This window comes from Coenobita brevimanus, chromosome 71 (genome assembly GCF_032717465.1).
Source record: "Coenobita brevimanus isolate Jiangsu-jjx chromosome 71, ASM3271746v2, whole genome shotgun sequence".
Classification (NCBI taxonomy): Eukaryota; Metazoa; Arthropoda; class Malacostraca; order Decapoda; family Coenobitidae; genus Coenobita; species Coenobita brevimanus.
This window is the reverse complement of record NC_137024.1, coordinates 50,270,629-50,283,656: the sequence shown is the minus strand read 5'-3', so window position 1 is coordinate 50,283,656 and position 13,028 is coordinate 50,270,629. Positions and strand designations below refer to the sequence as shown.

General features: G+C 41.5%; 1 protein-coding gene across 2 annotated transcripts in view; it reads right to left on the bottom strand.

Annotated features, from left to right (window-relative positions):
- Positions 1-13,028, bottom strand: part of LOC145406638 (terminal nucleotidyltransferase 4B-like) — a 170,307-nt gene that overhangs the window by 40,301 nt on the left and 116,978 nt on the right. For both annotated transcript variants that reach the window (XM_080277715.1, XM_080277716.1), the window contains exons 6-7: positions 11,180-11,326; positions 1,555-1,767 (exon numbers count right to left, since the gene is read on the bottom strand). In XM_080277715.1, the coding sequence (XP_080133841.1) occupies positions 1,555-1,767; positions 11,180-11,326 (360 nt within the window). The remainder of the gene's footprint in view (positions 1-1,554; positions 1,768-11,179; positions 11,327-13,028) is intronic.

Sequence of the window (13,028 nt, the reverse complement as noted above, 5' to 3'; positions counted from 1 at the left end):
ATAAACACAAGGCAACATTCCGATGCCGCTTGATTTCAGAACAATTCATCGTCGTCAATTCGCCATCACAACAATAACAAGACAATTTGCCGTCATTAATGAAAACAGCTGTGGGTGATGCTAGAATATAATTCAAAGATGAAATAAGTATATTTATAGAATGACAGGGAATCGTTCAGGTTGCGAATTGTCCTGACGGGGAATCGTCCATGTTTTGACGGGGAATTGTCTATCTATCTATCTATTGCCAGACGCCTCAATCCCGTTTGGGGTGGCCACAAACAAATCGCCTCCAAGTCGCCCTGTCCACCGCCATTTCACTCCCCTGCTCCCAACTCACACCCCCCTCTCTCATATACCTCTCCACCCCATCTCTCCATCTCATCCTCGGCCTCCCCCTCCCTCTTTCCCCCTCCACCTCACTCACATACACTCTCTTCGTCAGTCATTCACCCTCCATCCTCTCCACATGGCCAAACCACCTCAGTGTGTTCCTCATAACGCTTCCTATCACATCCACATCAACGGGGAATTGTCTGGCGGCGAATTGACGACGGAGAATTGTTTTGGAACCCGCCGATCATGGGTAATCATATAAATCAGGTTAATTGGTTACAAGGCTTTATTTAATGCTTTAACTTTATTTAAGTGCTTTAACTTATATAACAGAACAGTAAATATTTAACTCACAAATACAGTACTGTGGAAAATCAGTGCAGCAAATCCATAACGAACAAGCAAATATGGCAATATTCCGACACCTATCAGGTAAATTGGTTATAAGACTTTATTTCTTGCTTTAATGTTATTTAACAGTACTTTAACTTGTACATAAACTTACCAGAACAGTAATGTAAATATTTAACTTACATGTACAGTATTGTGGAAAAGCAGTACAGCAAATCACATGATCACGTGATCAAAACAAACCATGCGCGCTGTGCTGAGGTTCGAGAATTTGGCCTTTCAAAGGCCTCTCTTGCGTAAATTCATAGTTTTCGTAATGGTTCTTTAATCTTACGTTGTCTTATATGTATCCCAGCACTAACCGCGTATAATTGCAAGTGCGTTCGGTGAGAATGTGTTCAGGGCGAGCTTACTGTACTGTACTGTTCAACATTTTTGTGAAAAAGCCTTGTTTTAGTGAGCATCGGTGTGGTTTGGGGATAGGGGCAAGCATGAGCTCCAATAATTTGGATCTTTGGATAATTCGACATAGGGTTCCCCCCAATTAATCTGAATTATAGAGGGGTTACTGTGTGTGTATATATATATATATATATACCAGTATCAGATATGACATTTATGATGTCTATGAGCTAGTACTGATATGATTACTTTTGTCACACTGATGACTGATTACACAACCAGCAGAAATTACCATTGCAAAATGTGATTAAATTATTCAGAAAACAGTGAAAACTTTATACTACATCTGTACATACATTACCAACAAACCAGAACCGACCATCAATATACAGTATTACAAAGGCCAAACTTATGCACATCTCCCTATATATTAGTACTGTTACTCTGGCTGAGCTCTTGCCTCACCTGCAATGTGGAATGAAAAGGTGCTGGTGGTGTTGGTGGGGCTGAGGGTGGGTGGGAAGGGTGGGTGCGGAGGGAAGTGGTACCAGGGGCGACAGGAAAGGTTCTCCGGATCCACTGACGGTAGTGGATTACATCATCGGTGATTCTAAGAACACGGCCCAGGATGGAGTGAATGTTGGGGTCATTGATGATATTGTTGAGTGGGTTCACCGCCTGTCAAAAAAACATCAGTCATAAGGTCACATATCATTATCATTATCCTTATTACCATCTAAAAATGGGATGAGATAGGATCCAGAAATTCGGAGAGAATGTATAAAAAAGAGAGGACTATTAACAGCATATTCAGTGAAATGGACCACATAATTAGTCAAGCCCATAGAATCCTGGCTCCAACTAACAAGCTTTACCATTTGCATAAAATTTTAAACATTTTTCCTCTTAGACACACTTCACTTACATTTCATCAACTACCAACTTTCAAAATGGTTGTCAAACTGGTGTCATGTGCATCCCTACACCTTCATGCAACCAATTTGACTATCCTGTCAATACATTACCCTCATTAGCTTCCAAACTCACATTTTCACATACTATACTTATGTGCCATATCCACCTACCTTTTTCTGTCTACCATGGCTGCTGCTGCCAAATTAACTCAAATATTACCATTTACCATCCAAACTACATATATTATCTCACTATGAAAATATACATCTAGCACTCTTTTACTCTATTATTGACAAACTTCCTTTCTCCACATCTATTAGAACTTACCGTTTCCTATCCTGTCCACTTGGTGCACACCATACACATTCCTCAACAGCAACAGTTCCATTGCTTCTATTCTTGACTTTCCCATTCAAGGCATATCAATCTCAAATCCATACATTAATGTGAATATTAACACACCTTCATGCAGACCTGTTTCATATCAAGGCCTCAATAGCACTGGTCATTTTCCCTAAGTCACTTCATTTCCTGTGCAAGTTTACCCCTTTCCTATTAACGCACTGATGCAGGTCTCTCCTTTCATCAATGCAGCATATCTCTTTCTACAACCATCACTTTACTCTTACTTAAATTTGCTTTCAAATCATGCTTGAATGTTACAGCATCAACAACAGTGATGGAACTTGAAAGACGCTCTGAAAAATCTTGAGAAACTTATTTGTATTGCATCGTATTGTTTATAAAGGCTCCAGCATGTTTCCATGTGTCAACCCTGGTCACCTAATGGTAGCTCTCCATGCTGCTCCATCTCTGGCAACCTCCCTATTCAGTTCCTTAACCCTGAGGTTACAAACTATGACCTCATCCCAGATCTTTTTTCGATGTGCCTCTTGCAACCCTACCCTCAAATTCACACTTCTCATCTTCTGCAACTACTTGTCATTCTTCATCCTCTCAACATGCCCACACCATCTCAATCTACTCCTCCTCATCACAACACCAATATACTCCAGTCCCATCCTTCCTCCCAACTCTTCAGTCATAATCCTAACCCCCCAGGCCTTGCATTCAAGGACTCAATACACATCCATCTAATCAGTCATTTCTGTAGGTTCAGGCCTATGAATATCCTCTTTCTTTAATGCCCAGGTCTTACTACTATACAGCATTATACTCCTGACACAGGCTGCATGCAAAGATCCCTTAGCAAGGATGGAAAACCCTCTCAACGCCAGGAGGCAACATCTCCCTTAACTTCCTTCAATCACCCCATTCCCCAGCCAATGAGCTAGTTCCAGCCCCACTTCCTGCATATAACATGTCCCCCAAATAGCCAAACTCTTCCACATAATCAAGAGACTCACCAGCAAGATTAAACATTTCAAGCCAGACAGTTACTACATGCTCTCTCCAACACACTGCTCACATGAAATCAGCACTGTCTCGCTTGTGCACCCACTTAATCATAAACAATGCACAAGATGGAGTTACTTCCCACACCCTCGTGGCAAACTGCATGTGGCCAGTCCCTAAGCTTTGACAGTACTGCCACCTGCCCTAGATATCATCACTCTTGTTTCATCCACATTTACTCTCAGTCTCAACCCTGGTGCCCCATTCAGTCTTTCCATCTCCTAAATCTTTCCTCTGCCTCCCTTTCATTCCCTGTAGTCAGCACCAGGTCAACAGCATACAAAATATCCCATGGGAATTCATTTCTGAGGTAATGTGAGAGCTTCAAGCACTATAACAAACAATAAAGGGCTTAGGACTGACTTCTGATGCATGCCAACATACACATAAAATTCATCACTCAAAGCTCCATTCAGTCTAACCTGGGTGCAAGCACCCACATACATAGCTATAACCACTCTAACCAGCCACTCTTCGATCTCAAGCTTTCTCATTGCCCACTTCACCACCTCCCTAAGGAATCTGTCAAAAGCCTTCTCCAAATCAACAAAAAACAAAGTACAGCTCCCTTTTCTTTCCTGTATAATTTTCCTGAAAATTTTGGACAATGATATGGCATCAGTGTTCCCTTTGCTTGGCATAAACCCAAACTGCATCTCATCAGTATTCACTCTTTCCCTAATCATACCTTCCACGACTCTCTCCATTGCCTTCAATATCTGTTCCAAAAGTTTTACTTATTTCATTAATTCATTCACCTAATCCTGTGTTGCCCCATGAGGAGCGAAGAAGCCCAGGGATAGGCAAGTTGGTCCCAACATTTGCAATGAGTGTGACCAGCCTCATTCATCCCTGAGTGGCAATATGTGAGCAATAAAACCCAACTACCCCTAATTTCCTCTTTCCATGGCATCACCCCTCCCCTTCTACGCACAGTCTCCAACAACGCACTTGTATAATATATAATTTATAAAATCAGTGAATAAACCCACTCCTATACTTCCTGAGGCCTTCAGCATTTCAGCTCAGGAACAAAAACTTATTTACAGTAATCCCTCAATTATCCGACATAATAGAGCCAAAGGCATGTCCAGGTAGTGGCAATGTCTGGATAATGAACAATTTCCCCCTACTACTGTACACCCAGACCCTACCTATACCCAACCTCCATCTAAACCTAACCTATTTGTACAGTACCCCTGCTTACTTTGGCAGTGTTTTCTGGTCATTCAGGCATATTTAGACATCAAAACACACATAGGAATATCCAAAGCAATGCTAAACACCAAGAAAACCATGGAAAAAAAAAAAACACTGAAAACCAAAATACACTCTACCTATACACTATGTTTAGTACCTCTCCTAATATTGGCACTATTTTCAGGTCAATTTGCCATATTTAGACATCAAAACACACAAGAATATCCAAAGTAATGCCAAAAAAAAAAAAAAAAAAAAAAAAAAAAAAAAAACACCCTACCTATACACTACTGTATGTACAGTCTATCTATCTATCTATTGCCAGATGCCTTAATACCTTATACTGGGTGGCCACAAACAAATCACCTCTACGTCACCTTGTTCCCCGCCATTTCACTGCCCTGCTCCCAATTCACACACCCCTCTCTCATATACCTCTCCACTCCATCCCTCCATCTCATCCTTGGCCTTCCCCTCCCTCTCTCCCCCTGCACTTCACTCACATATACTCTCCTCATCAGTCTCTCACTCCCCATCCTCACCACATGGCCAAACCACCTCAGTGAGTTTCTCCTAATGCTTCCTATCACATCCACATCCACACCACAACGCTCCTTCACATCCTTATTTGTCAGTCTGTCTCTCCATGTGATTCCACAGGATCCTCTCAAATAACTCATTTCCATTGTTCTCACTCTTGACTTGTGTCCCTCCAGCAACGTCCAAGCTTCACTTCCATAAGTCAGAGTTGGTATCACAATACTGTCATGTAATAACTTTTTCACTTCCATGTTCACTTTCCTGTTTCTTATCACTGGTATGTACAGTACCCCTCCTAATTTTGGCATTGTTTTGAGGTCAATCTGCCACTTTGACATCAAAACATACATAAGATTATCCATATTAATGTTAAACACCAAAGAAACAATGCATAAACAACATACATCCACAAAAAACATCAGGATGGTTGGAAAATCAGTTATCTGACACCAGTGATAATTGCTCCCAGGCCACAAAAAAATTCCACAGCCAAATATGCCCCTGATATTGGTTAAATTTGTATAAATGCAAGGTTTGGTGAATGAATTTGGGACAGTGTGTAGGAGGAGGAAGCTGAAAGTTAATGTAAACAAAAGTAAAGTTATGGTGTTTGAGAGGAATGAAGTCACTGAGTGTGCAGTGAGGTTGGATGGTGAGGATATGGAGAATGTGAGTGCATTCAAGTACTTGGGTAGTGTGATGAGTAAGGATGGAACTTTGGGGGATGAAGTAAATGAAAGGGTACAGCAGGGAAGGAAGGTTGTTGGCTCACTGAAAGCAGTGATGAGAAATAGGGAGGTGAGTATGGAAGTTAAGAAGTCACTGCATGATGGTATTGTGATCCCTACCCTGACGTATGGAAGCGAGGCGTGGACCTTGCAAGAAGGGAACAAGTCAAGAGTGAGAGCAGTGGAAATGAGTTACCTGAGAGGAGCATGTGGAGTGACGTGGAGGGACAGGTTGACGAATGAAGAAGTGAAGGAACGTTGTGGGGTAGTTGTGGATGTGGTTGAAAAGATTAGGAGAAATACACTGAGGTGGTTTGGACATGTGGAGAGGATGGAGAATGAAAGACTGACTAAGAGGGTGTATGTAGGTGAGGTGGAGGGAGGGAGAGGGAGGGGTAGACCGAGGATGAGGTGGAGGGATGGAGTTGAGAGGTATATGAGGGAGGGGGGGGTGAGCTGGGGGGAGGGGAGTCAAATGGTGGGTGACAGAGTGACTTGGAGGCGTTTTGTCTGCGGCCACCCTTTGCGGGATTAGGGCGTCGGGCTATAGATATATACCATCACCTTTGCTGGTGCTTATACTATAAGCTAAGCTAATAAAAACATAGCTAACTGATGAGTAAAAGTAAAGAAATACAGTGAGAATAAACAGTGTCCATGAGTAAAACTTCCATCCATCCATCCATCCGTCCATCCATCATCCAATCCTATATCGCCCCATGAGGAGTGTTGGAACCAGGGGCTAGGCAAGTTGGTCCTGATATTTAAGATGAGAGTGACCAGCCTCAGTCATCCCTAAGTGGCATTACGTGGGCAATAAACCCCAACCACCCCTGGGATATAAACCTACACAGGCTCAATCCAATTGGAGCACCTTAATTAGCCACTGAACCACCATCCGCCATAATTTGGTTATATGGTTACCACCCAATATAAACAGGCTTGTCACTCACTGTAAAGTCACCCACAGGCAGAAGAAAGAGGAAACTTCATATAACTTCCCACCATCCTAGTGCAAAATTTTGCCAGCACCTTCCAAGAGTTAAGCATATGCCTAGATGCAGAATTTCATGAGCTTCCTCGTGCTCACTTTGGAATTTTGATACAACCAATAGTATTCAAATAAATTGCAAAAAAGCTTTAAAAACTCACAAGTCAGTGCTATCAGCATGATGGAGGGTAGGGACTCAAGGAGTGAGGGGGGAGTCGGGAGGTATGGAGGAGGAATGGGAAGGGGGGAGAAGCGAGGCTGTGGGCAGGATTTTCACCCTTCTGCCACTAGGCAGACGGGCATTTTCACTGCACATTTACTCGTGCTTGTGGTCTGTTAGACACATGGTGGCCATTTGGAAACAAAACTCCCAGTGACCAGGCGATTTTGGACATTCGGTAGAGATGGATGGCCGCTGTCACCGAACATGAACTCGTTGCTTGTAGTCTGTGTTCGATGCTTGGTGGCAGTTGGGAAAGACTTAGCCCAGCGGTCGTGTGACACTGGACATTCGGTAGGGATGCATATGGACATTTTGACACAACTTGTGGGTTACAATTGCAGTACTTGGGGGCTAGAGCTTCATTGGGAGTGATGGGACCAGAATGTGACTTTGACCATTCAGTACAGGAGCGGACGAACATTTTAGCCTTGGTTGTGGGTTACAGCCTATTTCCCGCTCACGGCTCAAGCCCAGCAGCCATGATACCGAATGTTTGAACACGTCGGCCGTCTAGCCGAAGTTCTTGGGGACCTGTACATCTGGATAATTGCAAGTAAATTCGGATAATGGTTCAAGAGAGCCAAGGTTGAGTATCAGGATAATGAACAGGTCCGGATACTGCACGTCCAGATAAATGAGGGATTACTGTATAGAGCACATCCACCTCACACTACCACCAACAAGACAAGACAGTTGCTGGGATATCGGTATAAAGCCATAACTTAGGTACAAGCCTCTTCCCGTAACACAACCGCAAGATAGTCGTATCGTTTGGTTTATAAAGGCTCCAACATGAATGCATGCATCAGCCTTTTTAGCTCAGGAACAAAAATTTAATTACAGAGCACATCCATCTCACACTACCACCAACAAGACATTTGCTGAGATATCAGGATGGAGTCATACGTTAAGTACAGGCCTCTTCCACTAACACAACCACAAGATTGTCATATCATTTTGTTTATAAAGGCTGTCACAATGCTTTCATGCATCAGTCTTGGTAACCTAATGGTGCCTTTATCTCTGGCAGCCTCCATTACCCATGTTTTTAATTCTCTCATCACCCCATCCATATATATATATATATATATATATATATATATATATTGAACAACCATGGGGACACTACAATTTTCTAATGTATGGTATTCTATGAAGTTGGGAGTATGCTCAATATCCTTGGCAGCGTAGCGCAAAATGGTGACACTCGACTTTACAGGGAGACTGAGGCAAGTGAGACCTCCACCTCCCTCCCACTCACGGAAGGGAAGGAGGGGTGTCCCTGCCTTCCCATATTCTGTCATGCAACTTGGGCAGACTCAAATAATTCTGTGCAAATGTGCACAAAACTGTGTCCTTATATGTACGGATTTGGTATTTTGGGCCACTGTGAGTTAGTCTGTATATATATGGACACAGCATTTTGGGCCACTGTGAGTTTGTCCGTATATATATGGACACAGCATTTTGGGCCACTGTAGGTTTGTCCGTATAGTGTATATACTGTACTGTCATGGCACAGAACACATTAACATTTATTATCACAACCAACTGTTTTTGTTTTTAAAGACTCCAACATGCTTGCAAGCGTCGGCTTTGGTCACCTAATGGCAGCTCTCCATGCTGCTTGATCTCTAGCAGCCTCCCTGTTCAGTCTCATCTCTCTGAGGTTGTGTTCAATGACCTCATCCCAGGCCTTTCTTAGTCTACTTCTCACAACCCTACCCATAATGTTAACACTTCTCACTTTCTGCACCCACCTGTCATCTCCCATCCTCTCCACATGCACAAACCATCTCAATTTACCCCTCCTCATTACAAAAACAATACACTCTAGTCTGCTGGTTGTGGTCAAAGAAGATGTTAAAGAATGTAGTTTCAGATGACAGCAACCTGAACACAAAACAATGGAGTATGAGAGAGAGAGATACTCTCTGACATTCAAGAAAAATATATAAGAGGGCACAATGATGGAAGGGGAGTATCAGTGAATTTTTGCTCTAGAGTCCACACTTTCACATTACATCAATAAAAATTATCTGTTATGAAAACTTTAAAAATTCAATTTTTTCTGCAGTGCCCACACAATAGCAAATCTTACAATATTCGCTACAGCTGGCTATACTGTGGCAGATTCTAGCCTCAGCACTACAGTAAGTCTTTGTTTTACTGCATTTTTTAAAATGTTCTTTTTTGCTCACTATGTCCATAGAAATACTGCTGAAAAACTGAACATTCAAGTCACATTGGTTCCTAAAAGCTCAGTTGCTTCTAGTTTACATTTACAGCTGTACAGAGGAAGTCTAATATTTGGAACACTCCAGTGACTAATATGATCATTACTTGTACTCCACTTAAATGCATGCTCTTTTGTATCACAAGTAACAATACTAAGACCTTTTTTTTTTTCTTTTTTAATGTGTCTAGCTCTGGGCATAGACCTAGGAGTACATTCCCTAAGACCAACCAGTCCTCCTAAGTCCCACACCCCTTCATGTCACCATGCAGGCACTAATACCCACCATTCACATCGAATATAGACTAGGGTTGTCCCATTCAAAACAAATACATTGGTATTAGTGGGGTTATATCTACTGAATGCCAATGGGACTTGCAGAAGATCAGTAAGGTATGTTACTGAAATTCCAATCACCAAACTGATCCCTGCCTCAACCAGGGATTGAACTTCAGACAGCAGATAACCACAAGCCATCTATTATAGTAACCCTTTGATTACAGGTGGAGTACTGATTACAGATGGAGTATGGGTAATATCAAGCTTGTCCTCCAGGTCATGGGTGAAGAACACTGTACTCTTATCTCCTTGTACCAGGCATGCCTGTGTCCTTGAAATATCTGTAATCCAAAGGTTAAATACAAAAATCTTTGGTACTGCTTTCCTCCCCATTTTTTTTGGGGGGGTGGGGGGGTGAGGGGGGACTGTAACCCTCCACCTTTTGGCTAAAGTTAATAATCAAGCAATTTAATTGCATAATGTTTTAATTACAAGGGCTACTGATCTTATATTAGGCACACTCATACTTCAAAATAATTCTCTTGAGGTATGTGGCCAGAGCATGTGGCTGGCACAGGGAAGATTGCTGCTTGTTGGTCAGATAACCCCAAGGAAAGGTGAAGCACCCATTAGCCCACCAAAAAGGTAGTAGGTGGATGGTTACCATCATCCCAGCAGGTATTACCATGAAAGCAATGTGGAGTCAGAGCTTGGTACCTCGCCTTGCACAACACTCTCACACAGGAACTCAACCACATTTACCATGGAGTCCAAGTCCGGACTGAGACTACTAATACGTATCTCCTATACACAGCTCATCCACTTGGGTGTTATGCCTTCTCCATTTTCCCTGCACCTCACCCAGGGCTCTTGTCTGGCAAGCCACAGTTCGCAAATGCGAGCATTTTTTGCCTTTGGCAAACAAATTTTTTTGGCAAGGAGAAAATACATCCACTTCAAAACCCAGTAAACTACAAAATAAGTAAATCTCGCTTAAATGAACAAAAAAGCAGCTTGTGATACAATTATTCTTTCCTTATCACCACTGTGCATGTTTAAAAATAGACAGTATGTAAATATATAAATAAATATATTCATTGCTCATAAACTATTTCGGCTTGTAGTCTGTTTGGCTACTAAAACTTTATTTGGCTCGTAAATCTGAAACCTTAGGAGCCAAATGGCTCGCAATCATCGGCAGTTAGCAAGAGCCCTGTCACCATGTGGAAGGACCCAGTTCTGACTTCGGTAGGGCACTGTCTGGCACAGGATGGCAGCTACTTACTTGTGGTCAACAAGTCTAGTCAGGCATACAGACTGAGGCAGAGCAACAACATATCCTCTTTCCTATAAAGTGAGTGAAAATGTTAACCAATCTCCATAAACAGTGTTTAATGAACATCATGAGAAAGGTGGCTAATACAAATGACACAGTTTATGGGCCAAACAGGAATTTACTTCTTAGTGAATCTAAGGGACCACATCTGCAAGCAGTCACATCAAAACACCAACTTTCTGCACGACAGGCGAAGATGTTGTCAGTTCTTCCCTACCTACCATACCTGTGAAAGAACAATGTAGGCATACTCGAAGGCTTGCTTGACTTGGAGGACACCATAGGATGAGCGGCCGATATCATTGCCTGGGATAAGCGGGTCCTCTATACACAACACTGATGGCCGATGACCCTCTGGCATATCTCGTTGAACCTGAATACAAGGCTTCTTTAACTTTCATCGCTCCTTGTTTAATAAATCTGCTACTGCTACCATAATTCAATGTACTTTTAGTAATTCATGTGCGGGTTCTTGGGAAACTATTATCTATGTCCCTAGAACTCACCTGCAGAAGCTTGAGAGCGAATGAATTTATTCAGCTTATTTTATATGTACACTCAAACGTCGATTTAAGGGACTAAATGGGGAATCAACTTGTCCCTTACTTGAAAATGTCCATTGTTTAAATTGTTTTACCTCATATAAAGACAATCTTATTATGAAATGCAATGATTGTTTCACTTAACTTATTTATATAATTATGCATATTATTTTACAGGATCAGTATAAAGAAACATATTAATGTGTATAACCTAGACATTACATATTTTTTAATGGTCTTGTCCGTTTGTCTGGGAGAATATGGAGTCCCTTAAATCTGAAATCCCTTAAAACGAGGTTTGAGTGTACTTGACAGTGACAAAACTGCCTGAATCTGCCTGAATACTTATTATAAAAAAAAGAAGAAAAAAAAAAATCCAACTACAAAATAATAGAATCTCTTATTTATATGTAATAAAGTCCTGTGATTCTTATTGGTGTTGTTACTAAGTTAGGATTATTTGAGCGTCCAATGACATTCCAGAACACACAAATGCTAGCCTGAGGGGGAGAGAGAGAGAGAGAGAGAGAGAGAAAGAGAGAGAGAGAGAGAGAGAGTAAAATTTAGAGCTAATGCGACAGCTAGACAGACAGTAATACAATAACAGAATGATGGAGAATATAGAAAAAAGTTCTTCAGCTTTTCATGTACCCTGGCATCTTTCAAAACTTATTCTTGCCTTCTCCTGACCATCTTATTGATCTCTACTAAGGTCTCATGTACTAAATGGGTTAGAATCCTATCACCTTTAACCTTCTCAGTATGATGATGAACTCCTTCTCAGTATGATGATGAACTATCATATTTTTGCTACCTTCATATTTCATTCAGCACAAGACAACCTCTCTTACTAAAGGGTATAAAGTCTAGAAGAAGGAGTCTTAATAAGGTGAGAGGGAAGGTCAGCCAATAGTTAGGAAGTCAGCATTTGGTGATGATTATAATCCTGGGAGGACACTCCACTGAAGTGAATTATAAATTTACTTGACACATTCTCATACTGAAGGAGTCAATGGAGACTCTGTAACCACCCAGTTCAGATAGGAATCTCCTGAGTTGAATAATACAATCTGACATCGCAGCACAAAACTTTCAGGTTGGAGTTAATTACAGTAAAAGTCCTATTATTCGGCAGCTGATTATTCGGTACATCCGACATTTCGGCAGTTTTGAGAAATAGTCCAATTTACAAAAATCACTGATTGTTCGGCAGATGTTCGGAATCATCTCGGCAGTCCAGGAAGTGTTATCTGTGACTTGTAGGCCTAATGTTTCATTACAATGTATGTTCGCTAGTTTCTATATTTTTTGAGATTCAGGTATAGTACTGTATTGATTACAATATTGCACAGTATCATACAGTACAGTAACCACCCCCACCATATTAGCGAAGGTTACGTTCCAAGCCCCCTTGCTAATTCTTGAAATTAGTTCATTCTTGACGCCTTCCTGAAAATGACATTTACCAGTAATTGCGTAGCCCATTAACCACTGATACTGTAATGCATTACCCATAAATAAATGATGTTTGTT